The following is a 27,906-nucleotide window of genomic DNA, read 5'->3' as shown; positions in this document are numbered from 1 at the left end:
TAAGACTACTCTGTACGTGTACCTTGCTAATTTTAGATACATTATGTAGTATTGAATTAGACATTTAATAGCTACAGTTGTATCAAAGACAATTACTGACTATAGTTGTATCAAAGACATTTCAGGCCTATCTTTGTATCTATAAGTATCAGAAGTTGAAACATTAAGACTACTCTGTACATGTACCTTGCTAATTTTAAATACATTATGTAGTATTGAATTACGTACTATTTTAACTCATTTGTTTTTTTGGTTTAAAAGTGATATTGAATGAGGTGTCTCAAGTTAGCAAGAGGCCAGGGAACCAGAATGAACACTCGGGAAGGGCCGTTTCCGGCCATCTGGGGGGTTTGTAAAACCAAAAATTTTCTTGTACGCTCCGCGCCAACCGATGGCAGGGGCGTATCCAGGATTTTCCAATAGGGGGGGGGGGGGCGCCAGGCATGAATGATCGCCGTCCTGGGGGATGGGTCTAAGGGGAGGGGTGTACAAGGGGAGGGGTGTACGGCGATCCGTACTTCCGAGTGGGGGGGGGGGATATGACCTTGTTGACTATCTAAGCGTAGCGCCACCATGAGTTGGCGCGAAGCGTACAAGAAAATTTTGGGATTAACAAACCCTCTAGATGGCCGGAAACGGCACTTCCCGAGGTTTCCAAGCGGCATATACCCAACTTTAAAATAGGGATGTCATGTCCGAAATATCTCATAATCAGGATCCAAAATACTTTTTTTTTTAATTTCGGGTGTTATTTTGGGAAAATTGCCCCTGTCAATCTTGTTTCAGGCGCAACGTTAGAATGTTCGAGAGCTCTGTTATATTATTCGATGAAGAAAATGGCCTCATGCAGGCTATTATAGGCCTATACACATGCAATACACAATTACACATAGTTACATTCCTAGGTACCGATTGCTAGGGCATCCAGGTGAAACGTGTATTAAGCATTACCCTGGTTACATGAGATTCTCAGCTGTTCGAGGGAACATGTACGTGTGTAGGCCTACTATAGGGCCTATATGAATACTATGGGGGTGCATATATGTACTATATCAATACCGTGGGCGCAATAATACATTTTGTTGTTATAGGGCCAATGAAGCCTACAGTCAACTATTTTTGCTTTATAAAGACGCTTTATTTGAAAAGATCGCACTGCGTTTATGGTAGGCGAGAAATGAAGCTAAAAAAGAGCCGTACATTAACGAAGATGCATAAATGTAGGCATGAAAATATTCTTATCCCTGGCATTTGGTGGGGGGGGGGGGGGATATGGTGCATTACATCCCCTCCACCCATTTTCATGGGGGGATATATCCCCCCTCCACCCAGGATTGCCGCCCATGGCCATATGTGATCCATTTTTCGACCTTAATAATAAGCAACATTTCCAGTAAATATGGACATAAAATGCACAATTTAGTATGGCCATGGCTTGTCATTTAGTGTTTATAGTGATAATACAAACACAATTACCATCTATGTTTCTAAAACTATTATGCCGCCGAACTTCGCCAGAACCTTTTTTTGGCAAACAAAAAATAAAGCATACGGGAGGGGGGGGGGGTTGAGCGATCACCGACATCTCACATAAAGGTCGTCATCAATTTTTTTTTTTTTTTTTGCTAAACTTTTTTTTTTTGGTGACGGCCAATAGGGGGGCGCGCGCCTGTTGCGCCCCCCTGGATACGCCCCTGGATGGTGGCGCTCCGCTCAGATAGTCGTGCCTACAACTTTGAAAATCCATATCAATCGCAAAAAGTGCTCCCCCCCTTTCAAATTCCTGGCTACGTCGCTGGCCAGCACCCAAGCAAATGTACCCCCCCCCCAATATTTGAAACAAATCGCCGCCCCTGCACCCCGTTAATTGCACAAATCACTCTTATACTGACAAATTTTCGTCAGTTGGAACTGGAGAAATAAATTAAAAACCCTTCATAACGTTTTCATCTGTGTATTATTCACTTAAGCTAGAGACATCACGATGTGTCTAATTGTCATTGCCCTGACCACAACAACAACAACGATCGTTGCTCAACTGCTATCAAATCAGCTGATTTATCTCCAGCGTACGCCCGACCACTGCATGCACGTAGTAACCGTGCAGACGACAGAAATACAATTACTTGCTTTTACTTTGTACATATTTGATCAACCGTTGCTCATGTTCTTGCTGCCATTTCATCACAATATCAAAACTGCTGTGCAGTCGTTTATAATTGTGAAACGTCTCACGAATGTGATTATAAACAAGTTGCACCTGCAAATCTGACTTTCCGATCTAGAACACAGAAGAATTTCACCGAAGCTTCCGAACTCTTCTTAACGGGTACATCAGCAGCAGAAATGTCAGATATCACTGTAATAAAGGTAGGCTATATTATTGGCTTCTATACCTACATGTAGGATACGAGAGGATTGTGTGCTAGGTTTTACTGTTATCTTCTGGTAGAGGGGCCTATCATATTACTGTACATACTACAGAGGGCTCCTAAATAATGTCAGTTTTTTCCTCCATATTTAGCGTTTGACAAAGTTTATTCATATATAGGGGCCAAAGCAGTAGTAAATTTATACTAGGCCTAAAAATATGGAGCAGATCTGATTTTCAATTAGCTTAAGCACCCTACTGCCCTGGTACTGGTAGAAAACCAATTATAAACCCTGACTGGTATAGTGGTAGTGATCCATGGTACTTGGTAGTATTTAGATATCCAGGTCAAAGATGTGAAGGGAAGTGGGTGAAGGGGGGGGGGCAGGAGAAGGAGGGGGATGGGAAGAGAGAGGGAGATGGGAGGAGCTAGAAAGGGTCAGCAAGATAAAGGTCATGCATACAGGGGAGGGTGTGGGGGATGAGTTTGATTTCTGCTGAGAAATGTAATTTACTTGCATCAACCTCCAAAATTCTACTTATTTGATATAAGTTCAGGAAATGATAAAAAATAACATAAACCTCTGTCACCAGCTTGCAACCTCCCAACTTATGCCTCCCCCACCCCTGAATTTTGCTCTCGCTTTGCTGAGCCCCCACTTCCAAATGACTGACGATGCTACTGTTGGTTATACCCAAAAATGTGTGTTTCATAGCTTCATTGTCTCAATTTTTATGTATGTATACCTGTTCAGATGATAGTAAATCCACTGCGTATAAGTACTGTACAGCATTCAGTACCCTATGGGTAAGCATGCATATGAATATTATACTACTTTTACTTGTATTTTCAGCTATCAAATAAAAGATCTACATGTATCATACTGTGTACAAAGTAGCTGGTTGCATAAAAATAGTTAAAATTAAACAGCTAACCTTTTCGTCATTCAGCCATACCATATTGCACTGTATAGTTTTTTGCCCCATGAATACATTGATGTATTACATATATTACACCAAGTAATAATTACATTTAAGCTTAAAACTGACAAATATTACCACGAGGAAAGAGAAAATGACTTTTATGATATGCGTATATAGAGAGTTTTCCAGAATAAAAATTCCCCATTTCCAGAGGATTACACTGAACTTTTCTTTACCAGTCTCGATTATATTAATTCAAACGTTCAAATAGCATATTGATGATCATATTGATTTACATATGAAATCCATTTGTTTAAAGGTACTAATGACAAACGTGGCAATCCAATTTTGGTTCATAAACCATTCAAATCACAGATAAATTGTCACTCCGGATGCCTAAGGTGATGTAATTATAGTGTGTATCATCTGAGATATATATGGTCATTTTCACTATCAGTGGTGTAACTTTTGTACACTGAGGGCCAAAATTTCAAACACCGTACATACAAGTGGGTTCATTAGTTTGTAAAATCCACAACATCAGTGCAACAAATTCTGTAAAAGAGATTGTTTCAACTGATAAATGTTTCAATGTCATAGCCTGGAAGGACAAAACCATAATTTATGTCAAGGGAGGATCGAATAGAGGCAACGGTGACAATGACGGCAAGTGATGGGGTCCAACGATTATTTTTTTTTATTGTCTCCTTCCTTTAATGTGTCCTTGTTTTTTCTGTAGCTCCAAAATATTGTAGCAATGATTAATGAATCAAGTTTGTATTTTGCATAAAATTAATAAGATATTTTGGGGTATTTTGTCTCATTTTGTTCCTGTTGCTTTCTCTGTTGTTAGTCTTATTTTTTCCTATTGTTTTCTTAATTTGTTCCTACTGTTAGTTTTATTGTCTGTTTTGTTTATTTGTTTATTTTTATTTGCTATTTTTTTTTCTCACAACAGTTCTTAAAGCTCAATACAAAGTGATAGTAAGTTTAATAGTTTTCACAGTAATCTGTCACTCATTCAACATTAAAAAGAGGACTTTATACAACAAAGTAAAATGATTAATCAAAGAAACGTAGCCAGGGAAGCCAATACCTTGCCCAAACATCCTAATCCATAAAGATATGCTAATCACCAAGAAATTTACAAAAGCCGGCCACTGAAAGGAATGAAATTCTGTCCTTTATAACAGAAAATGTAAATTTTTATTAAAAGAAGAAAACCTGAGCAACGTCACCACCAAATAAAGGCAAGTTTGGCATTCGAAAGGTTAATGATCAGCTCTGTAAAAGATATTTTGTAGGAAATGCCAAATACTTTGAGCATACATTAGGAGTATAACAAACGTTGGATAGTTTGCACATGAAGGAGACAAAGGTTCCTTACTGGTGAATTTACCACATTTATATTGTATTTGCCGGAATAATCATATGAAAGTGCTGATATTGTGGAATCTACAAAGTTTTACATCCATGGTACACTTGAAAAGGTATAAGGCAATATAAATACCTTTCTTTGCTTGAAATTAATATACTTTCACAACCATCTTAGATGGGATTGGTTTGGATGTTTCAATGGTACTATTAATCTTTTGTACACAGATTTGCTACTAAGCTGATCACTTCTTGACAACACGTTTTTATTATAATGATTGGGTCACCATGCACACGATCATGTATGTTCAGAATTAAATTTGGCCACAAAGACTTAATTTCCTTTAACTACAACACCATAATATTCTAAAAAAGTGTGCAGGACCGAACCTAATAAATGTTAACAAATTCCTCAAGTGAGAAGAAGTCAATATTATGAGATGTGAGGTCTTAAACAATATGAAATCCTTTATCAATCCAATGACTGTAACAAACTGGCTGATTCCCAATCGGAAATTAAACTGTTGTTCCATGTAGGAAGACTTAAGGCCATCTGTGCATAATTGACTGATTCAAAGCACATTGTGTAAATGAGAATATATGTTATGTACTGTATAGTTGGTAAATGAAGTGAATAGTGCAATTCAAGTTACCTCATAATAAGGCTGCATATTTCCACATACAAGGATTCAAGATGTACTGGGAGGTGGGGGGGGGTGGTGGGGAGGGTTGGGAAGGGGAGATGTGCAACATTATAATAATGGAGAAATAACTCCCTCTCTAGAGGCTAGAAACCTCTAAAATAATTGGGAAATTAATGGTCAAAAGTGTGATTGGCATGCTTTCATTATAATCTTTAAGCATAAAAGGTCACTTGTTTGCATCCAAATTAAATAAAAAAGCATTCTCAATATTCTTGAAGTTTTAATCTTTCAGAGATTTGAAGTATACTTATTACATTTTAGCCAATTACGTGTGTGTTGCTAACAGATCATAGGAAGAAGACAATATTTCATTTGCTGCCAGACAAAAGTCCATTTTCACTTGCTTTGTGTATGCCCTAGCTCTTGAATTATAATATGTGGATGGATGCACAGCTGCTGGAACTTAGGATGAAGAAGGTGTGTACTGTACAGGTATCAAGGTGCAGTCAATTGTCTCTGATTCTGGTGCTGATTTACAACCAATGACTAACAGTTGTTTCGTTCCTCACCCCTCACACAGTGGCAGAGCTAGGGGTATTGGTCAGAGGGGACGAGAATGGTCTTCAGGGGACTTTTGAAACTATCTAAGCAGAGTGCCACCACATGTTGGCGCGGAGTGTACAGAATTTTTTGAGTAAAGATACTCCCTAGATCACCGGAAATGACCCTTTCTGGGCCTTGCTAATTTGCAGATAATCGAAGAATAAATAGGTGTCATCGCCTTTATTTGTGACAACTCGGAAGTCAAAATGTGACAAATGTCAATAGGTAGATGAGAGCGCAATAAAAAAAATCAATAATCAAGAATAAGTAAAAATTGGTGAAAAGCTGAAAAGGGTGCCAGCAGTCCATTTCAGTCTGTCAGGGGGGGCATCTGCCCTCCTGACTGTATGGACGCTCCGCCACTGCCCTCACATTCACCCCACTAAATTGCATTACTTATGTTTGTTACAAGTGGCTCATGTAACAAACTTTTCCAATAACAGTGACTATCCACTTAGAAAGCCAGACTTCCGATATTCCCTCAGATCGATAATTTGACTTTTAAAGTCAGTTTACACTTTTTGAAATTTGAATTTTAAGCTACATTTTGCTCAGCTTTAAAATATCGTTTCACATTTTATTGGTATTCAGCTATATATATATTGAAAACTTACAAATTAATTAATTCAACAACGAACACTACAGTAGTATCTAATTTGTCGCGGCTAACATCTGATGCCTCTGTGTTGTGCTACGTCCAATTTTGTGACTATAGTTACAAAAATTGTGATATATTGTGATTATCATTCCAACCCTTAGGCTACTTCAAATCAATAAAAGGATGCTTTTGGACAACCGTAGAAAGCTCATTTAGTCACAGTCACACATGATGTACAATACGCAAACAGCTTTTATATACTATATACTGTACTACATGGCTTCTCACCAGCTATATATGGCCATGAGATATGTTAGAGTGAACAGTTTTCTAGTAATTTAAAAATGCTGGTAAATCCATGCTATTTTTGGTGGATTCAAAACTTGGTGACCTTGGCATTATCCCACTAGATTTAATACGATTATCTACCTGAAGGTTTGCGGATTTGATGGGTAATTTACCAATCATTTTATTGATTGCAACATGAAATAAAATCAGAAGTGTTGATATAAACATAACAGCATCATGTTTTCACTTATTTTAAAGAGCTTTTTAATATCAGATAGTAAAATATGTATTAGACATAGATTTAAAGTTTAAATTAAATCTTTCATTCCATTCAAATTTTAATCTACTCATAGTAAAACTGTCAATGATACAGGATGTATACTAACATGAGTGTCAGATCACAGTATGTATGTGATGGGCACTAAATAAAAGGTTGTTAGTTTAAAAATACAAACTTTATATAACTTACAAAACAGAGGAATCAAATTTGAAAGTTTAAACTCAGTGAAGGCTAAAAGTAAATTTGACAAGTTGCCAACACCTGGTATAAATTTCCTGTAGCTTATTGTTTTTTCTCTCTCGGTTATGTATGTCTACAGCTGGTATAACTACAGGAAGGTTTGGATGTTGTACTCTTAAGGTACACTGAATTTTCCTGTTTTGCTATCAATCAATAACAAGAGTTGAGTCCTATACTTTTGACCGTGACGACGACATGTGGATAACATTGAATCTGGCAACATGCGACAAATTGAAGTTTTCAAAAGGCATGGATGCCACAAGTTCTTGTATATATTTCTTATGTGTTCAAATGATATGGAAAAGATACAATAGATTAATAAGCCAGATTTAATTTAAAATCTGGATAATGACAAGACTTAATTTATCTGACAATTAAATGTAGGTTATCAAGAGAGAATTAGGCCATCTGTGCCATCGGTTTGAACTATAGCCCTGAATTTTGGCTTCCGTGGTATTTATAGGCAGAAAGACTTAGCTGTATTATTGTTAAATTGTATTGAGGACATCAACGTTTCAGAGATAATAAGATTGAATTGGAAATCAAGTTCACTATACAGCTGGTAGAATTTACAACCTTAACACTTACTTTTTCTCTTCATTCTTTTTAGGTGAGCTATACATCCATACATTACAATGTTTGGTGATTAATTAAAACAAGTAGATAAACTCCTTGTACTTACATACAAATTTGAATGCTTAGTCTAATCTGTTGAGATCAGCTTGATGATATACATGTATTGCATGTTCATCATTGACTCATATATGTACTGGATCAGCTATCCTGTGTACATAACTTTGCTTTAGTTATGTACACAGAATATCTGATCAATTGATTTCCCTTTAATTATAGCACTGATATAAGAAGTACTATATATATATATTGAGCATAAAATCCCACTTAATGACAAAAGCTCTTATATGATCTTGTACCATTAAGTTTTTCTTCTGTCATTGTTTTGTATGATTCTATATTATTTGTATCATTTCTCATTGTCAATTGCGCCATGAACATTCTTCGAGTGGTGTGTGCGCATTATAAGTCTTATTATTATTATTATATATATATATATATATATATATATATTGAGCATAAAATCCCACTTAATGACAAAAGCTTTTATATGATCTTGTACCATTAAGTTTTTCTTCTGTCATTGTTTTGTATTATTCTGTATTATTTGTATCATTTCTCATTGTCAATTGCGCCATGAACACTCTTTGAGTGGTGTGTGCGCATTATAAGTCTTATTATTATATATATATATATATATATATATATATATATGTATATATATATATATGTATATATATATATATATATATAAACACACACACATATATATATATATATACATATACATGTACATATATATATATACATATATTATATTATATATATATATATATATATATATATATATATATATATACACCTGCACAAGTACTACCTAACTCTTATCATTAACTTATGACATCATCTTAAGGGGAAATAACAGCACTTAAGTGGTCACTTGTTCCATAACCACCAAGACAAACCTTTGCATGCAGTACCGGGAAGTAGAAATTTCCTATAACATTTCCTGTGTACATAAATTTCATATGCATAGATATGATTTTGAGACACTGGCATATTTTCTGTGCCTATAACTAGTGCTGCAAAATGTGCCCTATCTCCATGGTAACTGCAGCAGATCAGATCATAAAAGGCTATGGTACAGCCCTGGGACCCAGGGTCAAATTAGTGGGCCTGGGTTATATGTGATCAAAAATAATGTAATTGTCTTTTTCATAATTTGAATTAAAGAAAAAATGAAGGCTTCTAATAGGGAGCTTTTGATGCCACTGGACTAGGTTAGTAACACTTAATTATTTCTTTGTTGCAATTAAGTATTTGTGAATCCTGTAATTTAATTAAAGGCAATTATATTGGTCATCTTATTTTAGCTATATCAACATGAATAAAATTATTAACATGGCATGTGAAAGCATGTGCAATTTTCTTTTCTTTTGTTGATGGCTTCCTAGAAGAATAAAACTCATCTGTTATAAACAATTATGTAATTTTCTGCTTTAAATGTTGGACACAAATATAAGTTGAAACATATAAATCTCTTCTCACTTTAATATAATAGATTTCAAGGGCGTAGGAACCGGGGGGCGCCAGCCCCCCAGTGAAAATATGGGGGGCGGAAGTATCATTCCGCCCGCTTCACAAGTCAGAAAACCCCTTTTTCATTTCCAAATGAGAGGCCAGGTGAAAATGCAAAATTATTTACAAAATGGAGTGGGTGTTGAAGTGTGCTATATTGCACCAAATTGCATCTGAGGTCACCTGGAAATGCAAAAAAATTCCAAAGGGGAGGGGGACACCCCTTCCCCTTAGACCCCTTCCCCTTAGACCCCTCCCCCAGGCCAGCCGTCAGTCTTCAGCCCCCCCACTCAAAAGTACCTTCCTACGCCACTGATAGATTTAGAAAAAGAAGCATGGTTTATGCTCCTCAAGAACTCTTGAATCTCATCTCATCTTGTGTTTTTATATCATTTTTATACTGTCTGGAACTCTATGTTTTCTCTATGTATAGATGCCTCCCCCTTCCCCCAGGGCTCAATTAAGGTAATGACATTTTTAATAGATTTGACAGTTTTGACATTTAATCTGCATGCATGCATGCATGTTGGGTTTAAGCATAAGATTATACTCCCATACTCCTAAAGATACTACAAACAGCCTGATAACTAAAGCTTGTCAATGAATGCACACATGATAGGGTTTAAGCTTTAGATTATACTCCCATACTCCTAAGATACAAACAGTGATACCTAAAGCTTGTCAATGCATATTATCACTATCTATAGGCATAAAAGGATATAGAGTACAGTAGTTAATGTACATACAAATGTACAAAACCATATACTATTAGTGTATCCATAGTTTTAATATTATGGCATAACAGATTGTGTCAATGTCTACAGTAGGTGTAGAAGATACTAATATACAAGTTTCCTGGAACAAAAAATTTAATAATTGAGAGCTATTAGGAAAATACTCTTTGGATATTTTATGTCAAAATTTAGCCTTTGTTAAAATTTAGAGACCAGTGACTATTCCTAATATACTTAATTGAAGAATCATATCAGACTTATGAACCTTTGGTAAATTCTGTTAATATGTAAAGTTTATATCCATGGTAACTAGAGATGCATTAGATCAAAAGGAAATGCAGTCAATCGCTTTATTGTTGGTAAATTGCAGTTTTGATGTGAAAATTGATCATGCATGAAGCGCTGAGTGATTTATTTCGGAAGTTCATAATTTACATGTGCACAGTATAGATTGTAAAGTACATATTTACTGTACATATATGTACATTAGTTCTTTTAATACTAAGGCAGCTTAAGTGAAGATTTAAACCTTCAGTAGATACTGGATGTTTGTAGGTTAAAGATTCTATATATGATTCACACAGAGAATACATTAACACAATATACTACTTAAAAGAATCTAGTCCAGGTCAAAATTTCTTTGTTATATGTTAAAGAGGAACATAATCTAAGCATTCTCAGTGGTGAAATTTGCAGTCAATTCATATATATACCGTTTTGAGATATTGACAGTTGAAGTTGCCACCTTTACTACCAAAAGTGAACTTTGAGCAAACAGGTGTGACGTCATTGTTGCACACTGATAAATAGTGTTTAGTTTTCCTTTAAAATAATGAAAATACAAAACATTATTTGTCAGTGTGCAACTATGACATCACACCTGTTTGCTTCAAGTTCACTTTTAATAGAGTGTCAGATAATTTCAACTGTCAATATCTCAAAACTGGTACATAGGAATTGAATGCAAATTTCACCACTGAGAATGCTTAGATTATGTTCCTCTTTAACATATAGAAAACAAAATTTTGACTTGGACTATTCTTTTAATTGTCAAACTCAATCTGTGTCAATCTTCTCTTCTATGAAATGAAAGCCAAAATGTACAGTATAGTTATACGCATATGAAATCCTGCCAGGTTGGTCACATTGATTGGTGAAAACATGCTTCACCAGATGAAACTTGATAAGTCTGAATAATACTTGGCAGCTGGCTTTCTATGAGCTGGATCCACACATGCCAGTGATCGAGGTAGGGAACTCAGACCATATATAGTGCAGTTATAATAATTTTATTATGATCTTCCCTGCCTATAGGCTATTGCAAATACCAACCTAGTTCCCTGTTTTTGGCCAAAAACAGTGCAGATTTAACAGGGAGTTGTTATGGAACAAGTCCCTGGATTAAATAACTACCCGAGTTCTAGTTCGAGTTCATGATGATATAGCCATACTGAACACTCCTTTGCACATATTCATGATTGAACAAACAGTCTACTATTTCAGAGGTCAAGCCAACTTTCGTCTTCACACTGGAAAGTATAGTGCTAGCCATTAGAGCACTCTGTGTTTACAATCTTATGGTGGTTGGTTAATTAATTAGGTGCACTCAAGGATGAATCCTAATGGCAGTACTTGGGGTAGTTTATGCTATCAGGTAACAAGTTATTAAAGCTTGAGTGAGTTTGAGGACTGTTCATCTACAGGCAGGCTCAACAACATGTTTCATTTATTGTATTAGAGCCCTCTTTCCCTCTCCACTTCTCCCATCCCCCATCTTCCCTCTACCATCCTCTTCCCTCCTAATAAAAAAGTGCTATTTAACTAATTTCATATCTCATTTTGTTAAATCATATTCATGTAAGACTTGATGATTGCTTTTATTGGATGCAAGCTGAGCTCATCCATTTCTGTAATCTGGTTCGATCCGTAGGAGCTGCCTTCACTTGTTAATTTGCGTGTCGTACTTTAAGGAAAGCCACTTCAAAACTGCAGACACGTTGATCGATTAGCTGCCAGATTCAAGATCTGTGTTTGTAATTATTATACATCATGTTAGCTAGGTATAAAGTACCAAAGCCTGCAATTACTTGAAACTGCATACATGCATGTGCCAAACCACTTATAGTGTACGTATACCACTTGAACTTAGAGATCTGCAAATTTGCTGGCATTCATTATATATGTAAGTTTTCCACATAGAGAAGTAAAACCTGCATGGCTGAACAATGTTTAAAATTTTTAGACTTGCCAAAGTCATAAACACGCATAAATATGGCCGCACAGAACAAACACACACAACATTGGGTATAATTACCAACCATACACCTATATCCTGAATATGCCTGAGTGTTCACGATTTGACCTTTAAAATGTTGTTATTTCTGGGGGAGGACTGTAGCTCTGTACAGAGAAAATTTATATTGTGTTCAAACATGTGTGACTTTTTATGACAATGATGAATAGATGAGAATATTAAGCAGCTATTAATTCCTGATGGATCTGTAGTTATTAATAATCAGTGTGCTGTATATTCAAAGACACTGTTATATTGCAGCCAACAACAGAATTTTTCAGAATTTGTATTTAAATGATAGTCAGTCGGTTATTAAAGCCAAACGGGTTGGTTCGTTCACATTCTTCATCACATGTGGATGGACCATCTGTACATCTATGGGAATTATCTAGTGTTAATATGTTGTGTAGCAATTTTAAAAGCTCAGAATTTTGTCTCTTATAAAACAAATTAGTTCTGTACACCCTCAGCAAATGGTCAATGACCCTCGTTCTTTTTATTCTTCCACCCAAACCTGAGGGGGAAAAAGAAGAAGTTTAATGACCAGGATGAGTAAGACGAGGGCGATGGGAGAGAGGGAAGAGCAGGGAGGGAGGGAGAGAGTGAGGGGGAGAAGAAATATGAGAAGAAGATGGCTTCAGAAACCACAGAAAATGTGGGAAAAATCAAACAGTTTGTACGTACCCTACGTGCATAACATTGGAATCTAAGAAACAGTTTCAGCTGATGTGCGTAGGATAAATTCTTAACATGTGGAAGATCATCTACATAATATGATATTTAAATGTGTCAACATTTTATAGATGGAATTCCAACACAACAGGGAATAATTCATCCAGAATCGCACAGCAAAATGCTATAGTAGATGGTAACTATTTGATATAGGATTGTCAAAATGCTATAGTAGATGGTAACTATTTGATATAGGATTGTCAAAATGCTATAGTAGATGGTAACTATTTGATATAGGATTGCCAAAAAGCTATAGTAGATGGTAACTATTTGATATAGGATTGTCAAAATGCTATAGTAGATGGTAACTATTTGATATAGGATTGTCAAAATGCTATAGTAGATGGTAACTATTTGATATAGGATTGTCAAAATGCTATAGTAGATGGTAACTATTTGATATAGGATTGTCAAAATGCTATAGTAGATGGTAACTATTTGATATAGGATTGCCAAAATGCTATAGTAGATGGTAACTATTTGATATAGGATTGTCAAAATGCTATAGTAGATGGTAACTATTTGATATAGGATTGTCAAAATGCTATAGTAGATGGTAACTATTTGATATAGGATTGTCAAAATGCTATAGTAGATGGTAACTATTTGATATAGGATTGCCAAAATGCTATAGTAGATGGTAACTATTTGATATAGGATTGTCAAAATGCTATAGTAGATGGTAACTATTTGATATAGGATTGTCAAAATGCTATAGTAGATGGTAACTATTTGATATAGGATTGTCAAAATGCTATAGTAGATGGTAACTATTTGATATAGGATTGTCAAAATGCTATAGTAGATGGTAACTATTTGATATAGGATTGCCAAAATGCTATAGTAGATGGTAACTATTTGATATAGGATTGTCAAAATGCTATAGTAGATGGTAACTATTTGATATAGGATTGTCAAAATGCTATAGTAGATGGTAACTATTTGATATAGGATTGCCAAAATGCTATAGTAGATGGTAACTATTTGATATAGGATTGTCAAAATGCTATAGTAGATGGTAACTATTTGATATAGGATTGTCAAAATGCTATAGTAGATGGTAACTATTTGATATAGGATTGTCAAAATGCTATAGTAGATGATAACTATTTGATATAGGATTGTCAAAATGCTATAGTAGATGGTAACTATTTGATATAGGATTGTCAAAATGCTATAGTAGATGGTAACTATTTGATATAGGATTGTCAAAATGCTATAGTAGATGGTAACTATTTGATATAGGATTGTCAAAATGCTATAGTAGATGGTAACTTTTTGATATAGGATTGTCAAAATGCTATAGTAGATGGTAACTATTTGATATAGGATTGTCAAAATGATATAGTAGATGGTAACTATTTGATATAGGATTGTCAAAATGCTATAGTAGATGGTAACTATTTGATATAGGATTGTCAAAATGCTATAGTAGATGGTAACTATTTGATATAGGATTGTCAAAATGCTATAGTAGATGGTAACTATTTGATATAGGATTGTCAAAATGCTATAGTAGATGGTAACTATTTGATATAGGATTGCCAAAATGCTATAGTAGATGGTAACTATTTGATATAGGATTGTCAAAATGCTATAGTAGATGGTAACTATTTGATATAGGATTGCCAAAATGCTATAGTAGATGGTAACTATTTGATATAGGATTGTCAAAATGCTATAGTAGATGGTAACTATTTGATATAGGATTGTCAAAATGCTATAGTAGATGGTAACTATTTGATATAGGATTGTCAAAATGCTATAGTAGATGGTAACTATTTGATATAGGATTGTCAAAATGCTATAGTAGATGGTAACTATTTGATATAGGATTGCCAAAATGCTATAGTAGATGGTAACTATTTGATATAGGATTGTCAAAATGCTATAGTAGATGGTAACTATTTGATATAGGATTGTCAAAATGCTATAGTAGATGGTAACTATTTGATATAGGATTGCCAAAATGCTATAGTAGATGGTAACTATTTGATATAGGATTGTCAAAATGCTATAGTAGATGGTAACTATTTGATATAGGATTGTCAAAATGCTATAGTAGATGGTAACTATTTGATATAGGATTGTCAAAATGCTATAGTAGATGGTAACTATTTGATATAGGATTGTCAAAATGCTATAGTAGATGGTAACTATTTGATATAGGATTGCCAAAATGCTATAGTAGATGGTAACTATTTGATATAGGATTGTCAAAATGCTATAGTAGATGGTAACTATTTGATATAGGATTGTCAAAATGCTATAGTAGATGGTAACTATTTGATATAGGATTGCCAAAATGCTATAGTAGATGGTAACTATTTGATATAGGATTGTCAAAATGCTATAGTAGATGGTAACTATTTGATATAGGATTGTCAAAATGCTATAGTAGATGGTAACTATTTGATATAGGATTGTCAAAATGCTATAGTAGATGATAACTATTTGATATAGGATTGTCAAAATGCTATAGTAGATGGTAACTATTTGATATAGGATTGTCAAAATGCTATAGTAGATGGTAACTATTTGATATAGGATTGTCAAAATGCTATAGTAGATGGTAACTATTTGATATAGGATTGTCAAAATGCTATAGTAGATGGTAACTTTTTGATATAGGATTGTCAAAATACTATAGTAGATGGTAACTATTTGATATAGGATTGTCAAAATGATATAGTAGATGGTAACTATTTGATATAGGATTGTCAAAATGCTATAGTAGATGGTAACTTTTTGATATAGGATTGTCAAAATACTATAGTAGATGGTAACTATTTGATATAGGATTGTCAAAATGCTATAGTAGATGGTAACTATTTGATATAGGATTGTCAAAATGCTATAGTAGATGGTAACTATTTGATATAGGATTGTCAAAATGCTATAGTAGATGGTAACTATTTGATATAGGATTGTCAAAATGCTATAGTAGATGGTAACTATTTGATATAGGATTGTCAAAATGCTATAGTAGATGGTAACTATTTGATATAGGATTGTCAAAATGCATAGCAATTTATAACTGTAGAAGGTACAATTCTGAACCTTCAAAAGTGCTATATATTCATAAACTTTGAAAAAATGCCATATGTGTTACAATAATCCTGTTAATTGTGTTTACATTAAAGGTAGCCTGTATAGGCCCCAAATTATAGGATGCTATAATTGCTGGAAGTTTCCAAAAAGTACTTTCCTGGAGGTCTTTACTCTCCAAATTGTTCTCAGACATTTATAAGGAACACAAGATGACTGAATGTCCCTGTGAGGAAAATTTCGTCGAAGGTTGTTATACAAACGCATTAACTTATTTTGCCCAAAGGTAACCATATTTGAATATCTAGCATATTTGTGGCCAATACAGTATACCTTTAACAAATATTATCTTTGAAGAGACTCCATAACTATGCAGCTCCATCCAATATTACAAAATCTCCTTACCTTTATATGTGTCGTAAGTTCAACTACACAAGTTTGAGTTTAATGCACCTGCTGGCGGCTCTTAATTAGAGAAACAAATTGTTACTTTATTAAGATTACATTACATTGCCTCTAAATGTAATCCTATAATTCTACGATAACATTCATGTTTCTTTGATTTGAATATTTACTTCTCTTTTTTATTTCCAGACGCTTCCTCCAGGGACCAGTAAGCTGTATGAGTTACGAATATACAGCATCAAACCGTCCTGTATGGGAAATTACTTGCAGATCACAAAGGGAAAATACCATTTACGTAAAGCTCATTCAAAGTTGGTAGGCTCTTGGATTACTGAGATTGGTGACGTGAATGAAGCTTTACATTTATGGGAATATGGTAAGTATATATACACTATAGGGGCATGTATAGCCATAATGAATTGACTTTTTGTGGGTTCTTTCACTTTTCGAGGTCTGAGATGTTGTTCTTATTGGCAAAACATTAAAACAACAATAATTCAGGCAATAAGTTCAGTTCAACCAATACATTCATTTCAATCAATACATTCAATGAATACATTCAATTCAATCAACTCACTCAATTCATCCAATAAACATTCAATCAATATACATTCATTTATGAATTCATTCAATGAATACATTCAATTCAATCAACTCACTCAATTCATCCAATAAACATTCAATTCAATCAATATACATTCAATTCAATGAATACATTCAATTCAATCAATTCATGGCGTCTTATTTGCTATAGGAGTTCTATTGCAATAATCATGATTGACTTAAAATAAACCAACTATGCTCTTTGGCCAACCTGTGCACCCTTAATTAGTACAGTAATCTCAACTAAATCCAACAAATTGTCCTATTTAATTCATCCCTATGAGAGTAAACAGATCTTTACATTTAATAGTCAACAATGCAAATACACACATCTGTAAGTACTGACGGTCTCATGACACCTGGGTATCATACCAACTCAAACTAAAGTTATTCACACGTACCTAACTTTCAGCTGATTACTGCTCAGTATCCTTACAGGCATGACTTAAAGGTAGTCTGTATAGGCCCCAAATTATAGCACGCTATGAATTGCTAGAAGTTTTTAAAAAGTACTTTCCTGGAGGTCTTTTACTCTCTAAATTGTTCTCAGACAACTTTTAAGGAACACACAAGATGACTGAATGTCCCAGTGTGCAAAATTTCCCCGAAGGTTTTAATAAATACAGTTGAAGAATTTTGACCAAAGTTGACCATATATGAATATCTAGCATATTTGGGGCCAATGCAGCATACCTTTACGGTGTTTAGAGATATCTAATCAATGTATGCAATTTTGTATTTGAAAAAGAAACGGTATAGCCGGCAGAAATATATGCAATTAATGCAATATCCGGAACATAGTTAAAACCTTTTTAATACCGACAGCCATAGATGCCACATTTCATTTTCTTAAACATCTTGGTAGATTTCACGCTACTGGTAAAGATCTTTGGAAGCAATAAATATTTAGTTTCTAAGGAAAGTTTAGTATGGTAGAAAGATGCAGTGTATAGACCAGATAAGTATGGTCAACAGATACCAACAGCTGTATAGGCCCTCTAAGCTACAGAACAATAAATTTTGCATATGTTTTAGTGTATAAACTGAAGTCCTCCCCCCCTCCCCCCCCCAGGTGTATTGCTTGCGACTAAGTGTTTTGCAAAATACTTATTTTATGTGGTTTTTAACCACACCACTTGTTATTTATACTGCCTCCATCAATCCTCCTCAAGTAGCATATATACTATTCACAATATAGTGACTTATCAACTTACATATATATTATAAACCCATCTTTGAAAACTTTGACATCACTTTTGTAAATAATTGTTTTATTTACATGCATACTATACTGACTTCTGATCAATAATAAAGATTCCAATTTGTTTCTTTACCTTTTTTTTATGGAGGATTATTTATTAATGAATTAGCTACAATTAGTGAGCACAATGAATGATGCATCAGTGGTACTGTTGGTAGGAGACAAGCAATATTATACTTTCTTTTACATCATTAATGACTGCATTCAGAAGAAAGCTTACTATATTTTCATTACCACTATATATACATTACCATAAGAACTACAATCGGCTGCTTGACTGAGTGCTACACATCTAAAGCTCCTTTGCAGCAGACTAATTCCTAGTACAACTAGTGTATTAAAGGCATTGAAGACTCGCCCCAAACCGTGTGATGCCCTCTGAAAAAGTTAACTTTTCGTTGCTTGCAAATGACGTTTTCTTCTTGTCGCTACAAAATGCTGACGGTAATGAAACGTGATACCTTGTTATCTTTTATCTAGACCTGAGATGTCCATGCTGCTATGTACACTGTGTTGTGGGTATTGACCATAGCTTAAGGGTAAGGTGACCATATTTGCCTGACTGGAATCAGGGACATTTATTGCGTGACAGATATGGAGGGAGGGGTTTAAGGGGAGGGGGTGTCCCCCTCCCCTTTGGAAAATTTTCAAGTGCCTAAGTGCCTAGATGTAAAATGGTGATACTTAGAAGCACGTTTTATATCAATTTTATTTTCAAAAATGTAGCTTTTTTTAGATTAATTTTAATTACTTTACGTAAGAGTGCTAGGCTAGATCGATCTAGCATATTCCACTTTACACTGGCCCATCTGAACTATTGGTTAGCTCCGTTCTGCGACTGCACACTTGACTAAATTTTTTTTTTACAATTATTTTACTAATAATGTGGGATATTTTCGAGATTCCTGAACATTTTGACGAATCAGGGACATTTTCGGGGACACTTGTTCATCGGGGACAGCACACTGTAATCGGGGGCTGTCCCCGAAAATCGGGGACGTCTGGTCACCTTACCATAGCTGTATGTATTGACTGTACGCTAGTCTCTAATTACCGACGGTAGCAAGCTGTGTGTGTATTTTCAGGGATCGATGGTGGTGTCTAAAACTTCTGTTACATCTCATTCAAAACTAGGTCAAATTACCGGCATGAGATGTTTCTATGTGGGCGAGGCTTCACACCCTTTAATGAAACATGTTCTAAGCATCTCAGAAAATAAAAGATTTGTTTCTTCTAGACAATCTCTCACATCGAGCATCTGTCAGAGCAGCGCTTGGAGCTGACAGAACTTGGAAAGTAGAATACGCCAATGAGGCTCACGAATACTTTGATCGGCAACACAGTCAACTCTTGTCTGTACCATGGGGAACTGTAGCCACTGAACCATTTGTAGAGGGAGGTGAGTAGCTAGGTGGGGGATTCCTGGAGGGGGCATGCGGGGTTCTTCTGAGGGTATTGACATTGGTAATTGTGCATTGTCTTTTAAAATACTGTTTAATTTTATGTTCTTTCTTCACATGAATTCCTTAAATTCAATAAATTTAAAGGGTATTGACTTTGGTATTTATGCATTGTCTTTTAAAATAATGTTTAATTTTATATTCTTTCTTCACATGAATTCCTGAAAATTCAATAAATTTACAAAATTTCTCAGTGATACTTAGGATCACCGAATAAATGATTTAGAAGCAGAAAGTTTGCATTTATTAGGGGGCAGGGCTTGAGTTGATTTTGCTAAAAATAGCTTGTAAACATGGTAAGTTAACATATTCAGTAGGTAGGTCCACAGTCAGTGAGAGAACCTTGCTGATCAATATAATCAACAATGACGAAATCTTGGGATTATGATCTTAATTGGCAAGGAATCACAATAAGCCCATTGGTTTTGTGGTTTAATCAGCTGTACAATCTACACACAATTATCGGTGTTATTTATTGATAAAGTACCCCAAGCAATATGTTTTCTCTGATGAAGCTTGATTATTTTCTCTAGTCTTACATCCATAAATTTTAAACAAATGCATCAGTTTATTAATTATTATTTGAACAAGGGAACAAGGGAATGGTTTAGACTGTCACAGACACAGTGTGAATGATTAATTATTATAATGTATGGAGTACCTGGAATATAAACAGTCTGTCAAATATTTAACCTTCTTCTCCAGGTACGTTTCATAAATGAGATTTAAAAAATACCAATTAAGACAATTTTAAGGGTTTTGTGTCGGTTCTTCTGTGAAAAGGGGAGGAAACCAAGTTGTAAAACAAATTACCTCCATGAAATAGATAATTCTTACATGATCATTTGAAAGGCAGATAATAAAAATATAATCCCCATTGACTTCTCAGCTATAGTCGTTAGTATAGAGTATTAAGATAGCCATCAAGTTTTAAGCAGCTTTTAAATCACCATGTTAAAGTTTTTAATGGTCATCCCCTCGTCCGAGAGTGACCACAGTTTTGTTCTGGATGACCACAATCAGCTATAAAGCTCACCCAACGGATGACTAGTTGTTTACATTAAAATCAGATTGCATTATCACTATATAAACTGTCCTCAAATAGGTAAAAATATCAATTGGTATCGCCCCCAAAGGTGGTGTTTTACAAAAACCTACACATCTCTTCTACAGTGAACAAATCGGTCAATATTTCACTAAAACTGAAAACAAAAACAAACAAAAAACGGACACCCAAATTTGCTGTTCAGACAACTAAAAGGTAAGGCCTGTATGTCCAAGTGGCAACCAGGAATTTCTTTTTTCTTTCCTGATCACCACTTTATGAAATACCAAAAGATTTTGAAAATAGTCTGAGCTATATTTAAGACCACTGTACATAACTGTGCTGCAGCTGTGGTGGATAATTGACAGTGCAGTAAACATGAACATAGGTTAACCCTGATTTCAAAGCTCATAGCTGACCAGAAAGTAAACTAACTTCACAACTAGGCTGGCAGAGATATATTTAAATATGCTGTCGACAATTCTTATGTTTGAATCAACCAATGATAGTTGTTCTTACAGGAATTTATCAACTTTGTGCTCTCCAAGTGAGATCCGATGCGGCGAACATGGACATTGATAAATTCTCGCAGATAACCTCTATCCAAGAACGACTTCTTTCAGAGAAGAAGACAGGCAAACTGATGGGTGTCTTTACTACACAGATTGGTGACTGTGATACAGGTTTGTACAAGCGGGCTAATTGTACTCATCATGAAGCAACAGAAACCTTTGATTGATAATAGTACTTATATAGCGCGTTCATCAGCAACGCTGCTCGAAGCGCTTTACAGGAATTGAAACAATTAATATACAGGAAACATTTAAAATACAGGAAACAGTCAAAAGCAAATAGTACAAAAATATCGCCTAAAAGGTATATACCATAAAACTTATAAAAGGATAGAAAAATACATTAAAGCTATGGTGATACAAAAAATACTTTACAGGAAGTCTAATTCTGAATATTAAGTCCAATTGTTTTGAACTAATGAAAGAATAATGGGACATGAAAAAACTCCAACTTCAACTTCTACCAATTTTTTAAGGAATATTCCAGATAATTTAAACAGTTATATATGGAAAAAGAGAAATTTTCCACATGAGTTGTTAGTTGAAAAGCCCATCTCAGTTAGATCGTTAATTGCTAATCTTTGATTGTACGATTGAATGTAACCTATTTTGACTGGCTAAACCCTTGATATCTTCCAGGGATTGGATCACTAGTAAAGGTTCCTGATTAATGTCATTGCACTAAATGTTCTCCACACGCTATACTTTGTTATGATAATCTTTGTGTTTATTTATCCTTGAAATATGGTTTATCTTGAATGTTTACTTGGCCGTCAATAATCATCAAAATACAACTTTTTCTGCACAAATATTATTCTCCAGTGTGGTATGAATTAAAGTGGTATAAAAAGCAAAACAAAACAAAACATTTTCCGCTGAATTGCTGAGATGACATTATTCACTCTGCTGTTGCAAGATGTTTTCACAAAATACCACCAAAGTGAGAAAAAAAACTGTATCTTCAACCATACAAAATGCTATCAGGAAGTGGTTTTGACAAGATGCAGAAACTTTCCAGTTTTTTTTTGTCACTAAAGACTTTAACTTTAGTCACCAGAATAATCCTTTAAAGGCATTGAAGACTCGCCCCAAACCGTGTGCCGCCCTCTGAAAAAGATAACTTTCCATTGCTTGCAATTGAAGTTTTCTTCTTGTCCTACAAAATGCAGACAGTAATGAAACGTGATACCTTGTTATCTTTTACCTAGACCTAAGATGTCCATTGCTGCTATATGTACACTGTGTAGTGGGTATTGACCATAGCTGTATGTATTGACTGTACACTAGTGTCTAATTACCGGACGGTAGCAAGCTGTGTGTGTATTTTCTGGGATCGATGGTGGTGTCTAACACTTCTGTTACACCTCATTGGAAACTAGGTACGATTACCGGCATGAGACGTTCCTTTGTGTGCGAGTCTTCACACCCTTTAAGTATCTGTCTGGGGGCTGCAGCAGCTGCTAAATCCTGCTCAGCTAGGACGAATCAATATCAAATACTTAGGAGTATTAGCTCAGTGGTTAACGCTGGTGCCTTTCAATTATAAGGTCCCCGGTTCAAGTCACTGCCAGATTAATGTATGTTGTCCAGTTACAGAGTGGTTAACAATTGACAATTCATAGTCACGGACGTTAAATATGAATGTAAGAGACTGACTTCGGTCAGCTTGCGGCTTTGATAAGCCCATGAGGCTTCTTCGCAAGTTCCTGCTTGCAGGAGTATCTAAAATACATACATACATACACGCATACATATCAAACACTTAGGAGCTATCTCAGCAGACCTGAAGTATATTTCGTGTGAAACTGCAAAGCACAAAAGATATTATGTTCTATGAAGCCTGGCTGCGAGATGCTGCAGACCCCTCAGTATCCTTCTTTTGACATGATAGATATAGCAAATTGTTTTAGTTACATAGATAATCAGATTGAGTAATACCTAATTTTATATGAATATGATACTTATATGGCTTTACCACGTGGTGAACACAACGCAATATACAGCTCTTAACTTAAAATGCTGCAAACATATATATAATGCAGAGCAATATATAGCAATGGTGTGTGAATATTGCTTATATGGCTTTAGCATATTGTGAACTCAAAGTACGACCACAACACAACACACAGCACTTACTTTACAAAGCTGTGAATAAAATGCAAAAGAGTGTGCATAGTAAAGTATATTTGACTGTTGTATTTGTCAAAAAAAGCAAAAAGACAAAAAATATTAAACATAAACACAAATCAAAACAGGAAAACATCTATATCAGTCTTGAGATTATGATATTTTGTTCAGTGACTGAAATTTTACTCTTGCAGTAAATCCAGAGACATTTTACATCTGAATCATATATTATGGAATGGGACTTATTTTCTGCATGTAGAGAATCTCCACTTTTAATTTGATTCTTCTTCAGTCAGCCGATGGGCATAATTAGTTCTGGTCAATCAACCAAAGATTTGAAACTTAATCTCACGAGTAAACAATCATTTGTAAAATTTGCTGTATGCTGCTGCTGTTTTTTTTTTCTATTTTTTTTTTCATTCAGCTATATAATAAAGCAATTTTGTTTCAATGAAGGCTTGTGCCATTGCCATGGTGATATTTACCATTTTGCATGGTCTCACTCATTCTCGATGCAGTTTACCAATTATGGAACTACAAAACTATGGATGATGTTCTCGAATGCAAGGAAGCCTTAGACAATAATTCCTTTTACAGAAGTAAGTTTGTACAGCTATATTAACTTACAAGGTAGTTATTAAAGGTGAAGGTGTCGAGGTTGCAAGCTGTGGAAACCTGGTGGTTCAATTGGCCTTTCTGCTCGCCCTCTGTTTCAGACAGAAAGGCATGGCGAGGCTTTAATATAAAATAAATGAAAGTGAAAAAAATTATTTTGTTGATGCTAAAGCTAGTTTCTTTAAAAATTTATATCAGAAGTCAGTGCAGTAGGTGTAGTGTACATAGTACGATGCTGCGTTGTGTACTACTTGAAGTGAATGTTGTACTATACATTGTAGTGTAGTAGCCTACTCTGTGGTGCAATACTTTACAGTGTAATACTATATGATGCAGTGTAGTACTATACTGTGAAGTGTATTATTTTACAGTGCGGTGTAGGCTATTACTATACAGTGTAGTGTAGTACTATACTGTGCAGTGTATTATTTTACAGTGCGGTGTAGGCTATTACTATACGGGTGTAGTGTAGTACTATACTGTGTAGTGTATTATTTTACAGTGCAGTGTAGGCTATTACTATACAGTGTAGTGTAGTACTATACTGTGTAGTGTATTATTTTACAGTGCAGTGTATTATTATACAATGTAATGCAGTACTATACTGTGAAGTGTTTTATATTACAGGGTGCAGTGTATTACTATACAGTGTAGTGTAGTACTATACTGTGTAGTGTGTAACTTTACAGTGCCGTGTATTATTATACAGTGTAATGTAGTTAAACACTAGTGAATAAATTGACAGTGCAGTGTATTGCATATAGTGTAGTGGGCACTACACTGTATAGTAAAACACTGGGCTGGGTTTCCCCTTGCATTGAGAACCCCTTTGTCGCATACAATGTACTCAGCTTTTGTAAAAAGTAAAATTGTAATTTTGCTTTTATTCTATATTATATGAAGTTAAATTTGGGGTCTATTTTGGCCACTTACAACATGACTGCATTGATATTCTATTATTGTTTCTCCAACGAATACAGGTTATAATAACTAATAATAATTTTTGTGTCAAGTTAAGATTCAGCAGCCTAGTATTTCTTCTCATCCCCTATTCTCTCTTCCTACACAGGCCAAGGTGCTTTTGTCAAAGTCTCATCCAAGTTACTAACTGCCCTTACCTCCGTTTCACCGTTATTGTGAAGTCAACCAAAAAGCTGCCAGCTAAGGTGTTACACTACCTTGAGTGTCGTAAAACACCCACGCATGGAAGGTCTCAAGGAATAGTGCAACAGTATCGACCGGCATAAGATATAATTCAAATTCATGCAAGGTGTTAATTTGTTAATGTCTGTGGTTTGGTGGCATAAATTCTAGGTGGTGTATTTTAAAGTGGTGAATTGGGTCTAAACTTCAGACATTAACATCCGCGAAAGCCGCATATTCAGTGTGTGAAAGGATAAATGATGATACTTGGTCGAGAAGTTGCGCTGCACCAGGAAAGAGGACATCCATGTAATGTATGCATACATACGTATGCATACATATCCATATGCATACATACATATGTATGAATACATACGTATGCATACCTACAGTATGAGAGGATTGAAAGTCATTGAAATATTTGTCACTGACATTTCATGTCAGACAGATATCTAAGAAACAGTTTCAGATGACTTTTGATGATACCAAACATATCATGTAGCGCAGCCATTGTATGTGTTCCCCACCCCCCCCCCATGTTACTTATATGGCGATAACAAAAACATGGTAATTATGTTATTTCATTACTACAGTATATTCAAAGATTCATGTGTATGAACACTTTATTGAATATTCTTAGAGGTATTTATCAAAGAATGCTTGTGGTTACATGAAGTAATCAATTATATGATGTTTCATCAAGCGACCCAATCATTATACACGCATGTACAGCTGGGCCCATAGTGTATGTGTAGGAGGGCTTGTACTAGTGACACAGGCATGCATGTACAGCTGGGCCCATATTGTATGTGGAGGTGGGATGTACTAGTGACACAGGCATGCATGTACAGCTGGGCCCATAGTGTATGTGTAGGTGGGATGTACTAGTGACACAGGCATGCATGTACATCTGGGCCCATATTGTATGTGTAGGAGGGATGTACTAGTGACACAGGCATGCATGTACAGCTGGGCCCATATTGTTTGTGTAGGTGGGATGTACTAGTGACACAGGCATGCATGTACATCTGGGCCCATAGTGTATGTGTAGGTGGGATGTACTAGTGACACAGGCATGCATGTACAGCTGGGCCCATATTGTATGTGTAGGTGGGATGTACTAGTGACACAGGCATGCATGTACAACTGGGCCCATATTGTATGTGTAGGTGGGATGTACTAGTGACACAGGCATGCTTGTACAGCTGGGCCCATATTGTATGTGTAGGTGGGATGTACTAGTGACACAGGCATGCATGTACAGCTGGGCCCATATTGTATGTGTAGGTGGGATGTACTAGTGACATAGGCATGCATGTACAGCTGGGCCCATATTGTATGTGTAGGTGGGATGTACTAGTGACACAGGCATGCATGTACATCTGGGCCCATATTGTATGTGTAGGTGGGATGTACTAGTGACACAGGCATGCATGTACAGCTAGGCCCATATTGTTTGTGTAGGTGGGATGTACTAGTGACACAGGCATGCATGTACAGCTGGGCCCATAGTGTATGTGTAGGTGGGATGTACTAGTGACACAGGCATGCATGTACAGCTGGGCCCATAGTGTATGTGTAGGTCCATGGGATGTTCTAGTGACACAGGCATGCATGTACAGCTGGGCCCATATTGTATGTGTAGGTGGGATGTACTAGTGACACAGGCATGCATGTACAGCTGGGACCATAGTGTATGTGTAGGTCCATGGGATGTTCTAGTGACACAGGCATGCATGTACAGCTGGGCCCATATTGTATGTGTAGGTGGGATGTACTAGTGACACAGGCATGCTTGTACAGCTGGGCCCATATTGTATGTGTAGGTCCATGGGATGTACTAGTGACACAGGCATGCATGTACAGCTGGGCCCATAGTGTATGTGTAGGTGGGATGTACTAGTGACACAGGCATTCTTGCAGTTCGTGGTGTAGTCAGGAGGTACAGTGAAGTACCAAAACATCTACAAGAGGGGACTGAACACACAATAAATAGTAACAACATTCTATAACATATGGTAGAGACAAAGTTGACATATTCTATTGATACTCAGTGTGGACAATATTTGTGATGCTATTTTTAGACACATATGAACTCTTATGGTCTTACTCGATGTCAACCAATCCCCTGCCCTCAAGCATGTCTACTGACCCCTTTGATTTGCATAACGTCAGAAGTTGGAATTTGAGTGAACACAAGGCTCGGGAGTTCTAAAGAAAATTATTTAGTAGAAAGAAGTTTTTTTTGAGATGATGGCAATTGAAAATTACATTACCATTAATAGCTTTCTACTTATTGGCAAAGCTAATAATGTAACAGAAATTTCTGTAAAAATTTTTAATTTATTTATAATTTTGATTCCTTTTCAACTTTCTTATTTTTCATTTATAGTAT

General features: G+C 35.6%; 1 protein-coding gene across 6 annotated transcripts; it reads left to right on the top strand.

Moving 5' to 3' along the window:
* The first annotated feature begins 1,954 nt into the window (after positions 1–1,954).
* On the top strand, positions 1,955–27,906 carry LOC139961254 (protein NipSnap homolog 3A-like). 6 transcript variants are annotated; one of them, XR_011790797.1, is made up of 7 exons: positions 1,955–2,370; positions 16,875–17,061; positions 19,787–19,948; positions 21,564–21,737; positions 24,272–24,352; positions 25,438–27,093; positions 27,279–27,906. XR_011790797.1 is itself a non-coding variant. In XM_071960343.1 (6 exons), the coding sequence occupies exons 1-6, from the start codon at positions 2,347–2,349 to the stop codon at positions 25,506–25,508; spliced, it is 699 nt and encodes a 232-aa protein (XP_071816444.1). In that variant the 5' UTR covers positions 1,955–2,346; the 3' UTR covers positions 25,509–27,906. The 6 variants fall into 6 exon arrangements, 2 of the variants coding, with proteins under 2 accessions (XP_071816444.1, XP_071816466.1); XR_011790794.1 differs by having other exon boundaries at positions 27,157–27,906; XR_011790795.1 differs by having other exon boundaries at positions 25,438–27,178; positions 27,242–27,906.

Source organism: Apostichopus japonicus, chromosome 3 (assembly GCF_037975245.1).
Source record: "Apostichopus japonicus isolate 1M-3 chromosome 3, ASM3797524v1, whole genome shotgun sequence".
Classification (NCBI taxonomy): domain Eukaryota; kingdom Metazoa; phylum Echinodermata; class Holothuroidea; order Aspidochirotida; family Stichopodidae; genus Apostichopus; species Apostichopus japonicus.
The sequence above is the reverse complement of the archived record's forward strand: the minus strand, read 5'-3'. Positions and strand labels throughout refer to the sequence as shown.

Excerpts from the sequence above, each read along its gene's own strand:
- LOC139961254 (XM_071960343.1), top strand. The coding sequence starts at position 2,347 with ATGTCAGATATCACTGTAATAAAG. Across the intron at positions 21,738-24,271 it reads GATTGGTGACTGTGATACAG|TTTACCAATTATGGAACTAC; the intron begins GTTTGTACAAGC and ends TTCTCGATGCAG. Across the intron at positions 24,353-25,437 it reads CAATAATTCCTTTTACAGAA|GCCAAGGTGCTTTTGTCAAA; the intron begins GTAAGTTTGTAC and ends CTTCCTACACAG.